The sequence below is a fragment of the Psittacula echo genome, assembly GCF_963264785.1.
Source record: "Psittacula echo genome assembly, chromosome: 5".
Taxonomy (NCBI): domain Eukaryota; kingdom Metazoa; phylum Chordata; class Aves; order Psittaciformes; family Psittacidae; genus Psittacula; species Psittacula echo.
Genome location: NC_137739.1, coordinates 62,266,063 through 62,289,595, shown reverse-complemented (window position 1 = coordinate 62,289,595; position 23,533 = coordinate 62,266,063). Strand labels below are relative to the sequence as shown.

The window sequence follows — 23,533 nt, the reverse complement described above, 5'->3', positions numbered from 1 at the left end:
GTACTGACTTGTCTGTAGTTTTTTTACTGCTTGTATTATTTCTGTCAGTGTTTTTGTTGCATTGCTGCAAATAAGGACGTTGTTTTTTAAACCTAGGTTGAACTGCTTGAAGCAGCTTTGGATCATAACACAATAGTCTGCTTAAACACTGGCTCAGGGAAGACTTTTATTGCAGTACTACTCACTAAAGAGCTGTCCTATCAGATCAGGGGAGATTTCAACAGAAATGGGAAAAGAACTGTGTTCTTGGTCAATTCAGGTAAGAGGAAAAAAGCATACTGAATTCCTAAGCATGTTGCTAATATCTTCATTCCTTAATAGAAATTGTATAAAAGCAAAGTTGAGACAAACTTTATGCAAAAGTCTTCAATAGAAAGCATGTGATACCTTTCATCTTTTGCTTCTAATCAATTTAATATAACCTGTTTATGTCATCTTCTGTTTCCTGGTGTGAAATTAAGACATTGAATCTGAAGTATAATTTAGTTACCAATCTGTTCTCTTGCTGTGATTTTACCTGGAGGCAGTTCTCATGAATGCCTGACTTAACATTAGTCTAAGCTAAAGATTGTTATCACACATGGTGCTAGGTACCTTGACACTCATCTTGAAAATTAATGTATGAAAAGACCTTTATGTGATTCAGATTTTTTTTTTTTTTTTTCTTTTTCCCCTAGCAAATCAAGTTGCTCAGCAAGTGTCAGCTGTCAGGACACATTCAGATCTTAAAGTAGGAGAGTATTCAAGTTCAGAGGTAACTGACTCATGGACGAAAGAGAAGTGGAGTCAGGAATTCTCTAAGCATCAGGTAATTTATTAAGTGTAAATTACACAAGCAGAATCTACAGTAAGTTAGGCTTGATCTGAAGTCATTTTTTCTGATTATATGTTAACTTTTTAAAATTCAACATATTTGTATTATTTGTACGTGAATTTTCTGGCAAAGCATGTGTAGGCATTCTCAGCCCTCTCTGTTATAATCCCTCCTCCCTGCTTCCCCCCCACCCCTCCCCTTGAAACAGGTATCCTGCAGTAATGCAAGTATTTGTAATTTCTGTGTTTTTCTCTGCAGTGTTTAGTAGTGGTTGATGAAATGTCTGAGGAACTCTGAAAAGTGAAAGTGTTGTTATACTTAGTGGAGTTCAAAGTCAACGTAAAAATAGCACATCATTTTGTTTAGAAACTTTTTATCTGTGACAATGTATGAGTAATGAGTTTTCCTTTAAAAAAGAATTTGGTAATATCCTGCTTTTGTAACCATTGCAGGTGCTTATGAGTTTATGAAGAACTATCTTTCTTGCCGAGGACATGATGACACATAAGGGACACTAACTTATTATGGATTTAATGGCATTTGTTCTGTGTGTTCTTGCTGCTGTTAATATCATCTGTTTGTTGTATTTGGTATTTTGCTCTGGTGTTTTGGTTTTTGTTGTTTTGTTTTTTTTTTTTTTCCCTAGGGATGTGACTGGTGGTATATGTGTGTGTGTGTGTCCCAAATATATCAATCCTTCATACACACACACACACAAACTTCAGACGGAATACTTTCTCAAGTAAAGAATGTCTTATTATTGCTTATCCTTACCTTTAGTATATAGATGAATCACAGAGGGATTTTTGCTATTACGTCTAGCAAGACCCATAGAACACTTTCCTACTTCACTTTGACCTAATACAGCTTGAACTTTTCTTATACTGACACTTGTTTTTTCTTTCATCTAGGTTCTGGTTATGACATGTCATGTTGCTTTGACTGTTTTGAGAAATGAGTATTTATCCCTGTCAAATATTAATCTTCTGGTGTTTGATGAGTGCCATCTTGCAATCCAGGATCATCCATACCGTGAAATTATGAAAGTGGGTTTCCATTGTGTTAGTGTTTTCATCCTTGGTTGAGGAGGAGTCTGGAGAGCAGGAGGGGGCGCTGGGCAGGCCTGAAGAAGTGGGAACCATATAAGGCACCTTTGCTAGCAAAGAAAGATATCAGTGGAAAAATATTTCAGCTGTTGTCATGAGTTAGGACTTCAGTAGTATTATGAGATGCACTGTATTTTACAGTGGGGATTGAAGAAAAATCTGGCATTAACAGAGAAGATAAGTTATCTTTATAGAATTGGGAATTTTACAAATTCCTTGATAAAATACTTGAATTTGGAAATGGGATGTACTAATCAGTTGTCATTATTTTTAAAATACTGATTTCTGGAGATGTTTGTAGGGCTCCTTCTGGGATATTCTTGGCTTTATGTGGTATTTGGCTTATACAATACAAGAAACCTGTATAATAGATGACATTTCAAATCTCTCTTCAAGTTTATCAAGATCATGTGTCTTTTTTAAATGATAGTTTAGTTTTTAGATGGTGTGGAAGTATTATGTGTTTTGTAGATGTGGCAAGGCTATTCTGTGTAATGCTAACTCTTTATATTTTTCCATGTTGTGAATATTTACCTTTCCAGATGTTTGCTGTTAAATGCTACTCAGTTTCTAGTTTAACTTCCAATCAGTAGAATAGAAAATATTGATTCAACGTTCAGTTCCTTTTCCAACTAAGCATCTAAGTTTGCAGTCTACTAGCTTGATAGTATGTTTGCAGGATAACTGTCCTAAGGTATTTCATTCTGTTTTACTTAAGATCTGTGAGGATTATCCATCATGTCCTCGGATTTTGGGATTAACAGCTTCCATTTTAAATGGAAAGTGTGATCCTGCTGAGTTAGAGGAGAAGATCCAGAAACTGGAAAAAATTTTAAAGAGCAATGCCGAAACTGCAACTGATTTAGTTGTCTTAGACAGGTATGTTATCCAATTTTGGGTTTTAAAGTGATGCCTGAGTTTTCATTTTAGATAGAGGAGTAACCCAGTAGAAGTATTTCCTCTTAAATTTTAGAAAACTGTGTATATGATACCATTACTTCTCTTTAGGGTTAGGAGGGAATGTTAACTTGTGTTTTAAGAAACCATTGTTGACTGATTGACCTTGATACTCAGAGATTTTTCCATAATTGCTAAGAACAAACCAAGCAAAAAAATAAAACCCAAATAAAATCCACAAACAAACCAAGGCACAGAAACAAACCAAAACAAGAAAAGAACAAAAAAAACTGAAAAGAACCCCAAAACCCCAAATAAACCAAAGAACCCAATCAAACAAACAAAAAAACCAAAACCCAACTTACCACCAGCATAAAAAACCACATTCCACAACACATTTTGAACTTGTAAAATGCACTGTCTTATGTTTGGAGAGTAACTGGTTCATGTTAAGTGTATGCCATAATGTTGCAACATTTTTCTAAATTAAATAGCAACATCCACAGTACAAGATGGTCTTAATGCCAGAAAAGTTGTATGATTCCCCCCCACCAATGAGTAAACTGGGTTTATAGAGGCTGAAAGACAGTGGGAGATCAGAGGAAGTAATGAAAACAATATAGAAATATCAGAACAAGTGGGTGTTTTTGAAAACTCTGTTCTTATAGAATGTATAGTCCTGTGAATGTTGTTTATGATAAAGGTGGTGGTAATGTGGTGATTTGTTGTGGGGAAAACTAGTGTGAGATGATTCATATGTAACATGTTTTCTTGCACTAGCTGTACTATGTCGTTGAGTTTTGGACAAAATTAAAGATGGTTATTCTTTATGTTCTGGAACAGGTATTTTGTAGCTGTTTTTTAAATGCAGTTTATAAACTTCGTAAACCATGTGCTTTTAAGAATTTTGCAGTTACACCTCCTCCATTCAAGACTAATAATTATTTTACTTGTGTAAGCATATGCATAGACCTAATCTTATGTTATGTAGATAGCTTTTGTTTGGTATATCAAAGAGTATACTCTGGAAAACCGAAAGTGAGGACAGTCACATAAATTCAATCTGGTTAGCTTTAAATTTTTCAGTACGTGAAACTAAGATAATAACCTCCTTTTTTAGGTAGTGTATTAGAAAGAACAGTATTTTAGAATTAACTAGTTCAGTATTTGGGGTGGTGGAGGTTTTTCTACTTTGAAAGTATTTAGCTGTGTATGTATTCATCATTATTAATTCATGGTGAGCAAAGAAATGTACTTGAATACACTTCCAAGTTGTTACTTCCTGTATAACCTTAACAGGCTGAAATAGCTCTGACTTTCAGAAGCTGTATTTAACTTGATCTTTGCTCTCAATTAAGATACACTTCTCAGCCATGCGAGATTGTTGTAGACTGTGGACCATATACTGACAAAAGTGGATTGTACGGAAGATTATTAAACGAATTGGATGAAGCACTTACTTTTCTAAATGACTGCAACATATCCGTACATTCAAAAGAAAGAGATTCTACTTTAATTTCTAAGCAGGTAAGAACATCAAGGTATGTGTAAAAACCTGGGGAATAGAAATCTTATTACAGTTTTTCTTTGCCATGTATGTTACATTACTGAAACTTTCTAAGCTAGCCATCGCAGACTGTCTGAGCAAAAAGAATTCTGATTTTTTGTGCTCACTAACAGGGCAGGTCTTTTAATAAATGAATGGGGCTTGAATGTCAGCCGTTTATTAGAACTTCATCTAGTTTGAGATTTAGATTTGCTTAAGGTAGTAAAACAGTTCTGCACCCTGATGTATTGAGTCCTTATTTCTGAAGTCAAGGATTTGACATCTTTGTGGTTGCCTGTGACCTTTGAATAACTCAGTCTAGAAGAGGAATTAATGCCCCAGGAAGTATTTGGAAAAAATGTGTCCAGGTATAATGAAAGATGATAAGAATTGGGAAAAAGTTCCAGCCACAGATCTAAAATATCTACAGTTCATCTTGGAACAGTATTGGACTAGTGCTACACCTTGCTGGAACGGAATTTGAACCTCTAGCTTGTCCCTTTTTATGTGTTTGCCCCCTGTTGTCATGTGAGATGGCAGATCCAGGAGGCATGGTGTATTGACCTATCACACATGGGGTCCAAGCAGCTTTTGTTTCCCTTTTGGGCTTTGTCTTTTGAAATTGCCTCCTGAGGTACAGCTATGTAGATATGTAAGCCTTTGCTCAGCAAGAAGTTTGTAGTGAGTCGTACTTCTTTAATAGTCCATGAGGAAGTTGGAGAATATATTTTTCTTCAGCCCAAAGTGTTCCGAAGTGTTCTTTAACATTCTTAGAAACCTCCTTTAACATTCTTAGAAACCTCCTTTAACATTCTTAGAAACCTCCTTTAACATTCTTAGAAACCCACCACTCTTGATGCTGTCCAGAAAACAATTATTGGCCAGATACATAGGGAAGCCTGTTGCAGCTGAGTGGGAAAAGCAAATCCTGCTTACTTTGTGCTAAACTTAAAATGCAGAAGGCTGAAATACATAAGGAATGCTGGGAAGTGGGGGAAATCTTCAGAATTTGCATAATCCAGAAGAGTGGATTAAATGCTATGCTTCTAAGGCACATAACCCTGTGTGCTTGTTTCTGATCAAGTAGTTCTCCAAGTTGAAGGCACTCATATGAAGAAAAAGAATCAGTTTTCAGTTTGAGGGGCCTTTTTCTTGGCATGGGAAGACGTCAAGCCTCCATGTAGAGTTACAATAGTTTAGATAAATTTTGCTCTTAAGTCTTATAGCCAACAAACTTCAGGGATGATAGTGTAAAGAGGGTGATAACCTATTCTTCCTCACAGAATGGAAGTAAGATAAATTAAAGCAGCAACTGAAACTATGAACGTGATGGTTGTTACGGTTCTGTTGTAATTCTTCTGTTGTAATAATACATCCAAATCATAAGTCTTTTTAATGCTATTGTCAATGTAAATTATCAACCAATTTCTGGATTCCTAGTTTATTGTTTAACCACTTACCTTTTGTGGAGGAAAAAACTTGCTATCAAAAAAGATGTTGATGGTACTCAAATGCGTATGCTGTTTTCTCAGAGTAGGGTATAGTTCTGTGTTTTTTCTGTTCCATCCACACATGCAATACGCTAATTTTTTACCTTTGAGAGGCTAGACTTGCTGAGATTACCCTAAGGCCACTGCACAACTTTCTGGTTGGATGCTTCTGAAACTCTGGTAACTATCAGTAACAAAGTAAAAATGCTCAGTAAAGCATTAATTTTATTAGTTCTGTGTTAAATATAAAAGTATTCTCCTTTTTACCATAATTATCTTAAAGTAAATTTAAAGTTACAATCTCTGCAAAAGAACTGCAAAATACTCTTTTAAGCTAGTGGTATTTTTGAGATTCAGAAATGTACAAAGTTTAAAATTTAGCTGTAGTAATTTAAGGGGGAGGGAGGAAGCTTGCTCCCTTAGAAACAAAAGTTGCCAAGGTCATTTAAATAACAAAAGCAGACTACTAAATATTCTTATAATAGAACGATTGTAATAATCCTTGCAATGATTGTGCTATGTAAGAAACAAGATCCCAGTCTTAAATGAATAGTTCATGAATGTACTCCTTTGAACTGATATTTGAATTCATTTGTTGTAGATATTGTCAGACTGTCGAGCTGTGTTGGTTGTTCTGGGACCCTGGTGTGCAGATAAGGTAGCTGGGATGATGGTGAGAGAGCTACAGAAGTTTATCAAACATGAACAAGAGGAGCTGCACAGGAAATTTTTATTGTTTACAGACACTTTCCTAAGGAAAATACATGCACTCTGTGAAGAGCACTTCTCGCCTGCCTCACTTGACCTGAAATTTGTAACCCCAAAAGTAATAAAGCTGCTTGAAATCTTGCGCAAATATAAACCGTATGAACGGCAGCAGTTTGAGAGTGTTGAATGGTATAACAATAGGAATCAGGATAATTACGTATCTTGGAGTGATTCTGAAGATGATGAGGAGGATGAAGAAATTGAGGAGAAAGAGAAGCCAGAGACTAATTTCCCATCTCCCTTTACTAATATTTTATGTGGAATTATTTTTGTGGAAAGAAGATACACAGCAGTTGTTCTAAATAGGTAAAGCTTTTTGTTTAAAGAAAAAAATAAAATCTTTTAAAGAATGAAGAAAGGCAGACTCAGCTGCCAGCATATGGGTGTTAATATCATGAATATATAGGGAATTGTCTTGTATTTTCAGAACTGTATTTTAAAGTTGGTTTAGAAGATCATACTGGATCTGCATAAGGAATAACAAAAAAAGTAAATCAGACTATGTGCATATGGGGTGGATGAGAAGAATATATGTCTTTGAAAATTGTACTCACAGGCTTGTTTTGGACCTAAGTTAGTAACTTGATTCCTTTAGAAGGCAACATATGAAACACTGTTTTTAGCCTATAAAATAGGTGTATCCTGATTTGGTTTAACCAGTCTTTAAATTTATATTTGCAGTGGATGCTGGAAACTTCTTTAGCCTACTGAGTGCAGTACTTCTGAAAACTTTACCATTACCTTTCTAAATCACGATATTATATGATCCAAGTCTACAGAAAATCAAATTTGCCCTTGCACAAATATCTCTTAAGATTTATCACTACTACTTTAACAGTTGGAGTTTATAAAATGCTTATTCAGTCAAACACTAAGGACTTTCTTACAGTCTCCACCGAGAAAAATGTGAACCCTAGAATATTTGCCTATTTGCAGTACTGTATTTCCTTATCAGTTCTTATTCCTGAATGTGATCTGTTTTAGTTATGTATAACACTTAATTGTTAAATGCTATATTTGACAAACTATGAATGACATCCGATTTATTCACCTGTCTTGATTTGGGGTTTTAATAGTTTTTTTTGATAGTGTGCTAAATGTCCTGTGCGGTTTGTTTATTGCATCCTGGATACCTCTGAATCTGAGCCTGCTGTTAACTTTTTGTCAGTCAGTAGTCATAGAGCATGTAATATCTTCTTTGATCTGCAGACTTGCCTGTGTGTTTACTTTTTTTTGTGAGCTTCATCTTTTATTCTTTGCCTTTTTTGCATTTATAAATGTTTTTGTAAATATGCAATATGAGGCAAACTAACCTATTCAGTTAAATGAACATGTTTTGTTAACAGCTCCTGAAGAAAGAACATTAACAGATTCTTATAAACTTTTGCTGAGCTGAAAATGAGTATTTCATTATCCTGTGGGAGAGAAAAGAACTGTGAAAGATTTCCTCCTCTGTTTATGAATGTGATTTAAACTACGCTTTTTCCACTGTGCATTCTTACAGACTGATTTATGCACAATACTATATACTGCCATTGAACCTGACAGAATGTAATCTTTAGATCAAATCAGTAACCAAATTCTGCTGTCTGTAAGCTTTAGACATCTTTGGAGCAGGTTATTGGTAGCAAAAAATAAAACTTTGTGTAACTTTTTATCCACTACTGAAAGCTAGCTATAGCAGGCTTTTGTTTACCTCATGTAACACACCTGGACTCAAAATACCTGGGTGATCAGCACGCCTGAGTTGTTGGAATTAAGTCTGAAAGCCTTCAGTGAAGAACCTGACTGTAACATGACTTCTGTTGAGTGGGTTTAGATCAAGGGCCTCTGCTGAATGTAACTATACTTAAATTGCATATAAAGGTGGAAAAACTGTCTCCATTGAACAGGGCAGTGATGAGTGTTTGAATTTGTGTATCAAAGCCACTCAAGCTTCAAGTAATCCAATATAGATCATTATGCAGAACTAAGTTAAAGCAGAAAGTATATTTTTTCTTAAAATATATTTATTATGGTAGTTACTTAGAGACTAGAATCTCATTTTATGAAGTCCGTGATGACTGAGGAAGGGCAAAAATCATGGCATGTGTTGTATTTCGTGGGAGAAATGGGTAGAAATTTTCTTTGAAGTGGTAATCGTTGCTGATATCTTTCTTTAGAAATCTTTAGCAACAGCCACTGCACGTATTGTAAATACTGCAAATTAGAAGGATAAAAAAAATTAACTTTATTATTACACACAACTGATGAAGTAGGTCATTTACTGTTTTATTTTGTGTACAGAGTTGACTTCTGGTGCCTATAATCTCCTTTTCAGAAGAGGAAGCATTTTATAAAAGAGTTTTTAATTTTCACTGCAGTGCTCCTCAGCTCCCTTTGGGAGGCATCTGAAAGCAGTTCTTTTATGCATAACACCTGTTACCTACCACTAATGGTACTTTATTAACCACAAAGTTGAAGTCTTGGGTGCTTCCCAAGAACTTGCCAAAGATGTGCAGAGATAAATGTTTATTCATATTTTTTTAATTGTCCATGTCTATAATAAGTGCAGTACAGTAAGAATGTTTGAGATGCTTAGTAGGTACTCAGACTGAAGCTATATGACTTGACAGAAATGCCATGTGGAAAAATAAATATAAAAAAAAAAAAAATAAGGGTTTTGTCCACTTGCTAACCTATGCTTTCTTAGTATTTCTGTCTCAAGCCTAGACTACATACGGACATGTGAATTAGTTTAGCCTTGAACTGACAAGTTGCATGCATTTGGGTACAGGAGGCTTCCATAAGGACAGCAAGCTGTTTGCCACTTTTCTCTTGCCTGTACTCCCTGTCCATTCCAGTTTTAACAGATTGCAAAGGACTGAAGTGGTCAAGGTGCTCTATATTCCAATCGAATCTGTTTAAAACAGACCAAGAAAGAGGAGAGACTTTGGTAGTTTCTGAGTATAGAAGGGGCAGGGAGAAGTTTGCCATTTGGTTTGGCAGCAGTTTGCAGGGCAGGTGGTAGACTGACACGTACCCATCTTTGTCTATGTGAGGCAGAACTGCTAGAGGTTTAATTGGGAAAGGTTTGAATTGCTGCTGGAGTATGCAGAGGCAGGCTGTCCTTTGGACATGAGGAGCACCTGGTAATGGACATGATGGATGTCGTGTGAGCAATGTGGTGCTGGAATGCCTGTATTAAAATGTGCAAGGGATGTAAATTTCTTTGTATGATCCCTTGATTTTTATTGGCTCAGCTGCTCAAAGACCTGTTACAGTTGAGAAATCCCAGGTTCTGTCCATGCTGAAAATGGACAACTAAGGATACCACAGTGTAATTACTTTGCACAATTATGCTTTTAAATATGTAAATGCCTAGTTCTGGATTCAGTGTATTATTTACATGAGCAATCTTCTACCTTGTCTATGAAATCAAAACATTGGAGAAGCTATGCTCTTCTACTTCCGTAACCTAAAGAAGTACATAGGGGAATAAACTGAGAGCGTGGCTGATCCTTACCTCCCTGATCAGTGTTCCTTTTGAAGAATTGGATTAAATCCTCCAACAGTAGATGAATTTGGGTTAATTTCAGAAGTAGTAAACATCTCACTGGGTAAGCTGAGCATCAGTCTTTAGAAACAGAGGTCAACATTTTGTCATTAGTATACCTGTACAGAATATGTATTTTAATATTAAGGAGAATAACATGTATGTTTTAACCTAAAAATTAAAAAGTTATATTAAGGAAACATGCTGTGAGTTAGCAGTTACAGGTCTTCCTGCTAAAATTACTCATAATTTACAGAAAGTTGGATTTAACTAAAGCAATTGTGAGTAGGGTGCTTTAACAACAAGGAGCCTTAGGGCTTGGGTTTTACCGTTGTAGGTCTGAAATGTATGATACATGCATACTCATGCTGTATATGTATGCAGATCGTCTTTTATTCTCCTGACAAAGGTTTTCACTAGAACTACTGTTTTTAAAGAAGGCTAAGGTCAGTTTGTGTTAGCACAGCTTGATTGTCATGCTTCCTTTCTTAATTTTAATGTAGATCTTGCAAACAAAATATTGTTTTCCATTTGGTGGGCTATGCAACTTCTAAAAATGCGTGTAATGTTTTTAGGTTAATAAAAGAAGCTGGCAAGCAAGATCCAGAACTGGCTTACATCAGTAGCAATTTTATAACTGGACATGGCATTGGCAAGAACCAACCTCGTAACAAGCAGATGGAAGTAGAATTCAGAAAACAGGAAGAGGTAACTTCAAGAAAAATAATTGAAACTATAGTACTTCCAGCACCTTTTATTTTCCTTTTTTTTTTTTTTTTCATCAGCAAGCAGTGTCTGGGGTACAGTCATTGGAAGTCCAGGGGATACACTTGGTTTAATGAATAGGCATACTTATTGGAGATAGAGGTGACTTTCATATTCAAAGAAACAAAACATGTTTGGGGACATTGCTATGTCATATTACACAAGCAGAAATTGAAACTTCATGTAAAATGACTGTGTCTAGTCAGATCATCAACCATCTATTTTTTTTTTATTACTATTTTCTTCTGCATTGGGTTAGTAGTAGCCCAGTAATACTGTAATGAAAATGAAATTTATTTACATTTTCAACAGTTAAGTTGGTTTTAATATTTATCTTTGCTAAAAGTGAATTTGGTTAATCATTAAATGATATAAAGCCCCATGATTTTGACCTCATTTAAAGCATTCACAGTATTTTGAAAGCAAATGCATTTATCACGTACTCCTGGCTGGATTGTCCTTTTGACTACCCCATCTCCCACAAACCTTGCCTTAGTGTTGGTTAGTAAATAGTATAAATATCAGAAGTACCAGTTCTAGATTATGCTCTACTCTACCAAGAATGTTTTGACTTCAGAAACGTTTGGAAAAGCTGCTGTCCTGAAAGCAGCATATTTTTTTTAATATTACAGCTGAAAAATTGTAAATAAATAGGTGGAATCTTCTCCATTGTTAATGGTTGTAGTAGCTTCTTGGACTCATGTAATTCCACTTACCAGATTTCATTCCTAGAAAGCTACCTGTTCTGATAAATAGTCTTGCTGTGTTTCTGGAAAGCGTTTTTCTAATAGTATTCTATCTGCATATTTAGACGAATTTTTAGGACATCTGATCCACTCTGTTTTTATTGGTTTCTGAGGTATCTGATGGTTGAAACAGATCTCAGACTCATCTCTCAAATGTCTTCATTATTTTTTCAGGTTCTTAGAAAATTTCGAGCACATGAGACCAACCTTCTCATTGCTACTAGTATTGTAGAAGAGGGTGTTGACATACCAAAATGCAACTTGGTGGTGCGTTTTGATTTGCCCACAGAATACCGTTCCTATGTGCAGTCAAAAGGAAGAGCTAGAGCGCCAATTTCCAATTACATTATGTTAGCAGATACAGACAAAATCAAGAGTTTTGAAGAAGATCTGAATACATACAAAGCAATTGAGAAGGTATGAGGTTAAACGGGTGTGCCTGATCTTGTTGAATATGTCACAGTATTTTTTTTAAGGGAGAAAGTCTCTTATGTTCTGTTTTTGAAATGTTAAGATCCTCAGAAACAAATGCTCAAAATCTGTTGATACCAGTGAAACTGAAACTGAACCCATTGTTGATGATGATGATATATTTCCACCCTACGTGTTGAAGCCAGATGAGAACAGTCCAAGAGTTACTATAAACACTGCTATTGGACACATAAATAGGTAAGAGGCATATTAATGTTTTACTCCTTGTCTTTGAATAAAAACTTCCATAGTCTGTTTCACATAGGTGGGGGCATTGTACACGTTTCCTCTTAGGAATCTTAGAATCATAAAATAGGTAGGATGAAAAGGACCTTGAAGAACTTCATGATAATCTTCTCTCCTGAAGAAAGTAGTCGCAGTGGTTTTAAGGAGTAATTTGCTTTTTGCCTCTTTATCCTACAGAGGTTCTTGCTCTGATAATAGATGTAGCAACATCAATTCCTGTTTAATTTAAAGCTGTCATGAAAATGTTCAGTTTAAAAATGGGTATTAAGATTATTAGGGTGGGTTTGTTGTTTTTTTTCTCTTGATAAGCTAGCTTAAAATAAAAATCAAGTGACTTATTAAAACTGTAATAAAATCTTCCAATTCTAATATTTGCATCTTATGTCATAGAAATCTGTTGTCATATATAAAAACAAACATACAGTAAGCTGACCTTACCAGAAGTCCACAAGACAGGATCTTTGTAAGCCCATGGCATTCAGAGGATGTCCTCAGTGACAGGAAAAGTTAAATGTTATGACACTTCAAAAAAGGCAAGGAAGAAGACCCAGGAAGCTACAGACTTGTCTAAAACTTTACCATAGTCATAGGGAATATTATGGACTGAGTCCTCATGGAAGCACTGTCGAGGCATGTAAAAAAAAAAAGAGGGTTGGCAGCAGCCAGCAGTTTTATTAAGGGCAATTTTAGCCCAACCAGCTTTATTGTCTCCTGTGTGATGAAGTGACTGACTCCAAGATGGGGAAGCACAGTGAACGTCATTTACTTAAGCAAAGCTTCTGATGCAATTGCCGTAGTACCTTAGTAGCCAAATTCTTGAGATGCAGACCATTATGGACTGCCTGGTAAATAAAACCTGTCAGAGCAGTCAGATTTGAAGAGTGTAACGGTAAATGGTTCAAAAGCTACCTGGTAGCTGGTTATATGTGGCATTATTCATGGGCCGTTAACGAGGTTCAGTATGGTATAACATTGGCATGTTTGCAGTTGATGCCAAGCTGGGAGAGGAGGAATTGAGTGCAGTGGAGGAAAGGCTACCATTCAGAGGGAGAGCCATGACAAATAGGAGGAATAGGGCAACAGTAAACTCAGGAGATTAAGCAAATGCAAATTCTGGGACCTGAGATGGAATAGTCCAGTACATCACTGCAACCTTGAAACCACCTTGCTGGACACTAGCTTTGTAGTAAAGGACTTAGAAGTCTTCTGCTCAGTAGTTAGTAGAATATAAGTTAGTGTACCCTTGCAGTGCTCATTATGGCCTGAAGTCATCTTCTAGCATTTACACCAGTAAAGCAAGGTTCCACTGAAATATGTTTAGGTTTCAATTTGCAGGTTTTGACGAGTTGTAAAATGTTTCGTCAACTTAGGTACTGCGCTAGATTACCAAGTGATCCATTTACACACCTAGCTCCCAAGTGTAAAACACGAGAACTACCTGATCATACGTTTTATTCTACTCTCTACCTGCCAATCAACTCACCTCTTCGAGCTTCAATTGTGGTACGTATTTGGGGAAAGAAAAGCACGGAACTAAGTGAAATACATTGGTATTGATGTCTGTGCTCTTTCTAGAATTAGTTTCATAGTATTTATGTAAATCACTTTTTCTTTCCCTGTATTGTGCTCTATAACTGTATTTAGATCAATGTTTTAATCCTTTTTCATGTAGTTACTGTTTATTCCAAAGGCAAAAATATTTAGATATTCTTTGCCCACGCATTTATGTAAGTTTTATAGAAAAATGTCCTTTATTGGGGAGTTCTTGTTATTTTGTAATTCTGGCTTCTGTGAAAAACCGCATAAGCCTGAACATCTTCACAAAACTGTTGTCAATGTATTTTTTTCAAAAAGAATTGTTTACCTAATATGTTTTTGTTAAATTAAACTAAACAAACATATAATAAGTAATGTGATAACCAAAGTTTTTAAGACATATTTTAATGTTTATAGGGTCCTCCAATGAGCTGTGCAAGACTGGCTGAGAGAGCTGTAGCTCTTATTTGCTGTGAAAAACTGCACAAAATTGGTAAGAACTGGAAAAACAGTACCTCTTTGGTAAAGAATATTTTATAATTGAGAAATTGAACATGGAACAGGTGTTATGCATATACATGCATTTCTGTCGTAGGCTTCTGCTATAATTTCCTTTCTCTCACCTTGTTTTGCAGTACAGTCATGTTACTAATTTAGCTTGCACCTTGTAAGCTGAAGTTAGATTTTCCAGGGGAAGCTTGTTATTTAATATATCTTGTCTTAAACAGCAAATGTAACATTTAATATGAAATATGCAGATTTTGACAATGAATGTACCTAATAGAGGGAAAATGAGTTTTGTTCTCTAGATGATGCTGATTATAGTCAGGGACTATATCCTGCAGCCAAAAAATAACTTTTTTTTTTTTTTTTAATTATAATAAATTAAACTATGGAATACACCGCCCCATATTTATTGTATTCTCTACTGTATCTGAAGTCATGTTCCAAAAATAGGAATTGCATAGGAATTGCAGGATTACTTCAGCTCTCTTGTCTCTAGTAAGTGTAATGCAGCTTTTTTTTTTTTTTTTTTTTTTTTTTTTTGTAGCATTATTTATGAGTGCTTTGATGAAGTACAGAAACTTTTACATGTCTTTAAAAAAAATAAAATTAAATCTGTAGGTCTGGGGTTTGTCTTTCCTCCCCCACCCCCCCAGTTAAATCTTTTGATCACTGAATTCATACCAACAAGTGTAAAATACCATGGTAGCACAACTCAGTATTGAGAGTGAACATTTAATGGTAGTAAATCCCTTTTTAGAATGATAGATGAATATAACTGTTCCATCTTTCTTGGCATAACTCCATGTGAGTGATTTTTAGATGGGTATTTCAGTCCCTGATTGTTTTCTATGGGCAAAAAATAGTTTTGTTTTCTTTGAAATTTTCATTAAATTTTACTTAAAATTTCAGAGGGTTTTTACCATAAATGAGTTTGGGGTTTTTGTTTGTTTTTGTTTTTGTTTTGTTTTTTTCTCCAGAAATTCCATCTTTATCACTCTTTCCCCAAAGTTACACATTCTGATCCTTGCAGTAGTAAGGGTATTTTAAAACCTTAGGTGAGGTGTTTTTACAGGCAATCACATCTGCTGTGTAGTATCTGAAAGTACCAAGATTTGATTGTTCATAATGCCTTTTCTTTCTACTCTTTCATAATATTCAGGTGAACTGGATGATCATTTGATGCCAGTTGGTAAAGAAACGGTTAAATATGAGGAAGAGCTTGATTTACATGATGAAGAAGAAACCAGTGTTCCAGGAAGGCCAGGCTCTACAAAACGGAGACAGTGCTATCCTAAAGCTGTTAGTATCTCTCACTTTGTTCAAATTGCCAACTCTTAATCTTCTCAGATAAGAATCTTTTACAAGTCTTGCATTTATAGTGGAATACTTTACAGTTTTATCTGCATGGAAACTTGCACTGTTACCTGAATGGGCTTATGGACCATATGCTTTGGAAGCATTCCTGAAGTTCAAAGAATACGCTTTCAGTAAAACTCGCTGACTGTGTTTGCCTAGTATAGAAATAACTGGGAGGAAAAAATGCCTTGCATTAAGAATCTGTGAAATCTCTTAAGTTATCTGGTAAATATACAACAGCAAAGGAAGAGTTACTGGCTTTTTAGACAAAGAACTGAAGATTGAAGGAGATTCACAGGGGGTCGAAGTTGTGGGTTTTATTTTGGTGACTTTACTGGTTAAACACAGAACTTCAGAATTTCGTGGAGAGCCGATAGCCTTTGGTTACCTGTAGGAATGTCAGTGTGTACATTCACAGTAGTAGGCTACAAAACTGTATGTTCAAATGCAGCCTCCAGTTATGGTGATAGACTATAAGTAATGCCATTACTGACATCCTCCATGTGCTCCAATTTTATTAGTAGTTTAAATAATTGCTTATTAGGAAAGCTTAGGAAAGGATACCATGGCATCATATTACAGAGGGAATGACAGATGAGAAAACCTTTTTCTTGCAAGACTTCACAAACAGTTTAAATCTTTGCACAGTGTTTCTTGGTGCTTCTTGTTACAAGTGCCTTTCTCAGTACTCTTGCCTTACTAGTGATTGTTAGAATAGGGATGACTCGTAAAATGCCTGATCATGGTATCTCTCATTCAGAGGAGTCGATTTGACAAGTGATGCTTCATTCTTTCTCATTTATTTTTCAATACAGAATCCAAGAATACTTTCCCTTGCTTTTGTCCCAATTTTTCACATCTGGAAAAGAAGCTTTGGCAAATGTTTAAGGTCTACAAGATCCTTTTGGGCTTAATGCAGTTATTAAACTTATGAGTAATTTTCCATTAAGCCAAGGCCATAGTTTTGCAACAGTTCAACTTTTAAAATATAGGACATGTATTGCAATTTAGTTGTTGGATGAATGGGAGGATCCTTTTTGGGACATATGAAGTAATGAACTTCCTACCAAACACAAAGCATGATTTCTTGAGGTCTATGACAGATACAAGCAGCAGAGTTAAAAGTATTGTGGCTAGCTAGAATTGTTCATAGAAAACTTAGGTGGTGTAGTGCCTGGGCAAAGGGGCAATGTATCAAATCTTGTTTGTGTGCTTGTCCCAAGTGTAACAAAAACATTTTGATACTTTCAAACAGTTCTGCTGAAAAAAAGAATCCATGTTAATGAAGCTGTAAGTTCAGCCATACTTGTATGAAAATTGAATTACTGGGATGTAGGGTTTTCCTGTGTGTACTTTTTTTTCTGCTCTTAAGGTCTAAAGAATGTTGATCATAAAGTGCTCCAGAGTTACTGGCTAAATACGGAAATTGGCATCAAAACTTCAATTGTGTTTATGGTGAAGTGCTGCCTGTATTCTACAGTTAGACTTGTATTTCTAACACAGGATGGATGTAGAGGAAGTTTAAGGATGAATACAGTTGCCTCTTGGCAAATAGAGAAATCTGGGAGTATCATGCTCCCTTGATGCAAGTGTTTGGACAGATCTCGTGGTTGCCAGGCCAGGCTGCTGGCCAGTCTTTCTGCTTAAGAAAGAAAACATTTGTTAAGTCCTGATTAATTGGTTTTATTCCTCATTTTTAGCAGTACCTTTCCAAATAAACGTGTGAATTCTTGTTCAAAGGACAGTGTTTGGGTGAATTTTGCTGATTTGCATTAATTGGTGGGGCTTTTTTTTTTTCATTTTTAGATTCCAGAATGTTTGAGGGATAGTTATCCCAAACCTGATCAGCCCTGTTACCTGTATGTAATAGGAATGGTGTTAACAACTCCTCTACCTGATGAGCTCAACTTCAGGAGGCGAAAGCTATATCCTCCTGAGGATACAACAAGATGTTTTGGCATATTGACAGCCAAACCTATACCTCAGGTAATTAATCTAGCTTCTTTCCTTACTCTGCATGCCCTACAACCTGTCATTTTCCACTTACGCCCCACCCCCAGACTGAAGAAGTGGAAATGTCCTTAAGAACTGCTTGATACAAAGTAACCTCCAGAAAATAACCAGTCTAATCTCTACTTCATTTTGTGTCTTTAGTGATGGAACAATCTGTTCTATTTTTGCCAAAATTTTGGTTTACAGTTTTATTTTTTATTATTTTGCAGTGGCAAATTCAAAATGTTTCTCCTTTTGTATATGAGGTATGATAGGAGTGGTGTACCAGCTATAGAGGAGGATGCAGTGCTGCCTTATCTATATGAAAGCTATGGTAACAAGTCCTCTCAGCATTCCTAGTCTGCAGCAGAAGAAAAAGTAGCCCATGTTAATTGAAATTGGCACCTCTTGCTTCAGAAAACTTTACTAGAAAAGCATTTACTGTGAATGAGACTCAGCTGAGGAAGATTTTTTCAGGATATATTTTCTATTGTTCTCAGAAAATAACATTTCAGGAATATTGCTGGTTTTCTTCCACATTTATTCCTTCATAACGGAAAAGACTTGCATTTTTATTTGGTCTTATAGAAAGAGAAGAGCTATAAAACACAAGAAGAAGTATTATATATAAAAATTAAAAAATCAGTCATTCTTTAAGCCTTCAAAACCTTATCAGCAGTTGAAGGTCATCAAAGGTCCAAATTCTGATCCAGCTTGCTTTGGCAAGTGCCACCTCAGCATCTAAACTGAACAACCACTACTCTGTAAAGGAATTCTACTATGCATTTTTTCTTTTGACTTCTTTTGTGGGTTTGTTTTTTTTTTTTCTTTTTTCTTATTTAGATTCCTCATTTTCCTGTGTATACTCGCTCTGGAGAGGTTACAATATCTATTGAGCTTAAGAAATCTGATTTTACTCTGTCTCTGCAAATGCTTGAGCTGATAACACGACTTCATCAGTATATTTTTTCGCATATTCTTCGTCTCGAGAAACCTGCACTAGAGTTCAAACCCACAGAAGCTGATTCAGCCTATTGTGTTCTACCTCTTAATGTTGGTAAGAAGAGAGCTCTTGTTGGTTTATATTTATGTTAAATTTTAAGTGTTAGCTGTAGAAATAATACTGTATGTGGTATTTTTATACTACATTTTTATTATTTCTCCACAAGTCCAAATTTGTTTTAACTTGATGATATAAGTTGGTTTATAGTAGGTTTCAGCTGACTCTATAGGGATCTGAGATCGTATATATGTCTCCTGATAAGTTTTTTTTAAAGTAATCAAGTAAGTTATGTAGAATAAGGAAAAAAATCTGTAATTTACAACTTCTCAGAAAACCTCAGCCTGGAAAACTCTTCTCTGAATAGTTACACATTTTCCTTTCTAAGTTGATGACTCCAGCACTTTGGACATTGACTTTAAGTTCATGGAAGACATTGAGAAATCTGAAGCGCGTACAGGCATTCCCAGTACACAGTATACAAAAGAAATGCCTTTTATTTTCAAGTTAGAAGATTACCAGGATGCGGTTATCATTCCACGGTGAGTACTGTATACATACTTCAGGTATGTACCTATTGTAGGTATGGGAATCATAATATGGTGATTGTAATTAAATTCTTCAGATGAGGCATGACTATGAATAAGGTAAGATAAAGAAGTTTTCAGGAAATTCTTTTAACCAGCGTGTTCTTCAGTGAAGCTCAGACAACCTAATAATATGACTTTCTTGATTTTTCCCTCTGGAAAAAAGCTATAAAGACTTCTTAAAAGTGTGTTAGAGTCCTTAATAGCGTATTAATTTTATCTAGGGATGTATATTTAGATATTTGAATAGAAGCTTAAAATAATAGATGCAGATCAAGGATGACATAAGCTAATACACAGTTCTAAGTATTGAATATTGATTTAATTTCTTTTATTTTCCTTTGCATCTTTAGCACCATAGCATCCAATGAGCATCAATAGCCACAATAAAGGGGTTGCAGAATTCTGGCTTTATTTTTCTAACATTCTTGGTGGATTACAAGAACTGCATTGACCTTGGAATGCTTGTGAATTTGCCTTACATATTTGGAGTTTGGTATTTTAACTTTATTTAGACGATGGCTTGGTTAAAATACCAGTTTAGATGAGAGGTAGTACAGTCTTCACATGCAGTAGACCTCTATTTCTATTGATAGCAGTACATAGAAGACTAGACATTAGAAAGCCAAATTATCAAGTTTAATTGTTAGTTGTTTGGAATTAAGAAATTACCATTTGCAGCATTATTCTGAGATTGTTCTCCAAAGCTTAATTTTTGTCTTAGATATTGAAGACACAAATTCTTCATTTAGTTTAAATGTTTCTGTTGAGGAAATTTCAGAGATTTATAGATTGACCTTAGCACACTTCTCATTTAGTGTTTGAGTTGTGTAAACAAAAGGATTTTATAACCAAAAAAACCTACCAATCAAAACTCTCGAGCTATTTAATGGTTTATACCTGACCACATTAGAACATTAAGAACTTAGCCTAAACTTTACCGTAACGCTATAACATATTAACATATGCCTATTTTTTTTAATTTTTTTTTTTAGGTATCGAAATTTTGATCAGCCTCATCGATTCTATGTTGCTGATGTATACACTGACCTTACTCCACTCAGTAAATTCCCTTCCCCTGAATATGAAACTTTTGCTGAATATTATAAAACAAAGTATAATCTTGACCTTACTAATCTCAACCAGCCACTGCTGGATGTGGACCACACATCTTCAAGGTAACAGCTGTCATATTTGTGTCTGAGGCTTGTAATTTGACAGTAAAGTGCTTTGATTTTTTTTAATTATAGGATAAAGCTGAGGGTTTGTGTTTTCCAAAATAATTACCAATAGTTTTTCTTAAGAGGTACTTAATAGGCTGTCACAACTGTAACTTGATCCCATTTTTCTTCCAGAGGTAACTGTGCTGTAACTTCACTAAGGTTGAATGCTAAGAATTAAGTCATCGCTTTAGAAAGTTTAGGCTAGTAAGTTCTATTAATTAATTATGTACTTATATTAAAGTATTTTTATGTTGGTTTTAGACTTAATCTTTTGACTCCTCGCCATTTGAATCAGAAGGGAAAGGCACTTCCACTAAGCAGTGCTGAGAAAAGGAAAGCAAAGTGGGAAAGCTTGCAGAATAAACAGGTAACATAGAAGTATCTAATTGAAGTTGCCTCTCTCTTAACAGTGATCTGACAATTACTTTTGCAGGTAAAATTCTTTCCTTCTCTCCTCCTCTCCCCAGATACTGGTTCCAGAGCTCTGTGCTATACATCCTATTCCAGCATCTTTGTGGAGAAAAGCTGTTTGCCTCCCCAGCATACTTTATCGCCTGCACTGCCTTTTGACAGCAGAGGAACTAAGAGCTCAAACAGCCACTGATGCTGGTGTGGGCGTTAAATCACTTCCTGCAGATTTCAGGCATGTATTTTTTCAGGATGTGTTTTTCAATATGATATCTGACTTCGTTGGACAGTAAGGTGAAAACTATTACTGTGTTAATTTAAAACTGATACCCTTTGTTTAACTCACATCAGTTTTCAGTGAAACATAGCTTAAAAGGACTTGATTATGAATGGTGAAGTTAGATACTGCAGTCACTGTTCTTTTCAGAAGAATCTAGCTTTTTTTAAACATGTGTGTGCATGGAGAATCTTCCTGTCTCGTGGCAATATTTTTTTGTTAACAAAATCAGCATGTATCTTTTCAGATACCCTAACTTGGACTTCGGATGGAAAAAGTCTATTGACAGCAAATCCTTCATCTCTGTTCCTAACTCCTCTTTAGCAGAGAATGAAAATTACTGTAAGCACAGCACAATTGTAGTCCCTGAAAATGCTGCACATCAAGGTGCTAATAGAACCTCTTCTGCAGAAAACCATGACCAAATGTCTGTGAGTTACAGAACACTGCTCAATGAGTCACCCAGTAAACTCCAAATTGATGTCTCGGCAGAACTTGCAGCAATTAATGGTGTTTCTTATAATAAAAATCTTGCCAATGGCAATTGTGATTTAGTTAACAGAGACATTTGCCAAGGAAATCAGCTGAATTACTGCAGGCAGGAAATACCTGTACAACCAACTACCTCATATCGTGTTCAGAATTTATACAACAGTGAGAACCAGCCCAAGCCCAGCAATGAATGTACTCTACTGAGTAATAAATACCTTGATGGAAATGCTAACAGATCTACCTCAGATGGATGCCCCAAAATGGCAGTGACCACCAGTACTTCAAAAGCTATTAATCCTTCAAAAGACACAGCAGATTCTGAAACAAACCCTTCCAATGGGTACTCCTCAAAAACTCTTGGTCCTAATCCTGGTCTCATTCTTCAAGCTTTGACTCTTTCAAATGCTAGTGATGGATTTAATCTGGAGCGGCTAGAAATGCTTGGTGATTCATTTTTAAAGCATGCCATCACTACGTACTTGTTTTGCACTTACCCTGATGCTCATGAGGGACGGCTGTCATATATGAGAAGCAAAAAAGTAAGTAGTAATAATCCAGTGATGGTATGTAAAAGGCACGTTGTAACCAGCCATATGCATAAGAATTTTGCTAGAAGATTGGATAGCAACAGGTTGATTTAATTCCACCCCTTTACCGATTATACATTGGGTAGTATGCATATAAGAATAAAAATACTGGACTACAGGATTAATGTTGTCGTAACTGTGATTGATTGAAACTCTTTTCTGCAGTTCATTTTGAAATCTGGACTAGTTTATTACCAGCCTAAGAAAGGATAGGACTGAATAAAAGTTCTAGGTTAGCAAGGATAATTGATGGACTGAACACTAGAGTTATATTGAGTTTCTTTAAGAAGAGTGCTTGAATGAAAGGTTGAGTTAGCAGCACAGAGCCTTCGGTTGTAGCTTTATTTGACTGTTCCTTTGTTTCCTCAATAAGTTACTTTCCTTGAAAACTTTTGCTGTGATCTTACAGGAATGCTAAAAATAAATCAACAGCACCAATAAAAAGATCTTACAGAAGTGTTGCATCAAAACATTTGAATGTATTTTAAAGTAAATGTAAACAGTACAGAACAGAGTCTTCAGTTCTGCTGCTGCCGTTTTTAAGTTCTGGAATAATCAATCATGCGAAAGTGTTCTGGGTTTTTCTTTTCCCCCACATAAAGTGATAACTTGAATTAAATGATGAGGATTTGATTGGCTGTCTCTGATAATAGTTTAATTCTCAGTGATGTATTTTGAGTAGTTTAATCTTGGAAAATAAGGAGGGCTAAATAAATTGCACAGTTCAAGTAAAGGAAGTGATTGAAACAGTAAAAACAAACATGGAAAGTGTGTTTAGAATGAGAAATGAAGCTCAGAAGTTGATAGTTAAAATGTAAAAGGAAATATGTTTGCATGTGAGTGCCTTTTTTTTTTTTTTTTTTTTTTTTCCCCTCCCTTCCTTTTAAAATATTTAAAAGAATTATGGAGTCTATGAAAACAGCATCTGTGTTATGACTTAATAAGATTTGTTACATGGAACTGTTTTAACACTTTCTACTGCCAAGGTTTAGGTGAATCTACCCATAGTAACAGTAATTTTTCATTTCAAATCTAGCCTGAATGTTGATCATTAATAATGGCAATTAATGACACTCGTACAGGTCATTTTTACTGTTATTTTAAGAGAAGCAATAATTTTGTTTTGCAAATAGGATTTCATCTATCAGATTTCTTTAATTGAATTTGACACATCTAATGTGCTT

The 23,533-nt window shown here is 35.5% G+C and overlaps 1 protein-coding gene across 5 annotated transcripts in view; it reads left to right on the top strand.

The window, feature by feature from the left end:
- DICER1 (dicer 1, ribonuclease III) overlaps positions 1-23,533 on the top strand; it is a 68,032-nt gene that overhangs the window by 25,585 nt on the left and 18,914 nt on the right. For 3 of the 5 annotated variants that reach the window (XM_080617243.1, XM_080617244.1, XM_080617242.1), the window contains exons 5-23: positions 97-259; positions 678-808; positions 1,726-1,860; positions 2,639-2,799; positions 4,176-4,344; positions 6,455-6,927; positions 10,732-10,864; positions 11,842-12,084; positions 12,182-12,336; positions 13,755-13,887; positions 14,338-14,413; positions 15,587-15,726; positions 17,590-17,769; positions 18,619-18,832; positions 19,164-19,317; positions 20,358-20,540; positions 20,847-20,952; positions 21,053-21,228; positions 21,518-22,301. In XM_080617243.1, coding sequence (XP_080473369.1) covers positions 97-259; positions 678-808; positions 1,726-1,860; positions 2,639-2,799; positions 4,176-4,344; positions 6,455-6,927; positions 10,732-10,864; positions 11,842-12,084; positions 12,182-12,336; positions 13,755-13,887; positions 14,338-14,413; positions 15,587-15,726; positions 17,590-17,769; positions 18,619-18,832; positions 19,164-19,317; positions 20,358-20,540; positions 20,847-20,952; positions 21,053-21,228; positions 21,518-22,301 — 3,909 coding nt within the window. Of the gene's footprint in view, positions 1-96; positions 260-677; positions 809-1,725; positions 1,861-2,638; positions 2,800-4,175; positions 4,345-6,454; positions 6,928-10,731; positions 10,865-11,841; positions 12,085-12,181; positions 12,337-13,754; positions 13,888-14,337; positions 14,414-15,586; positions 15,727-17,589; positions 17,770-18,618; positions 18,833-19,163; positions 19,318-20,357; positions 20,541-20,846; positions 20,953-21,052; positions 21,229-21,517; positions 22,302-23,533 lie in introns of those variants that run through there. The other 2 variants (XM_080617245.1, XR_013956776.1) reach the window with 2 other exon arrangements.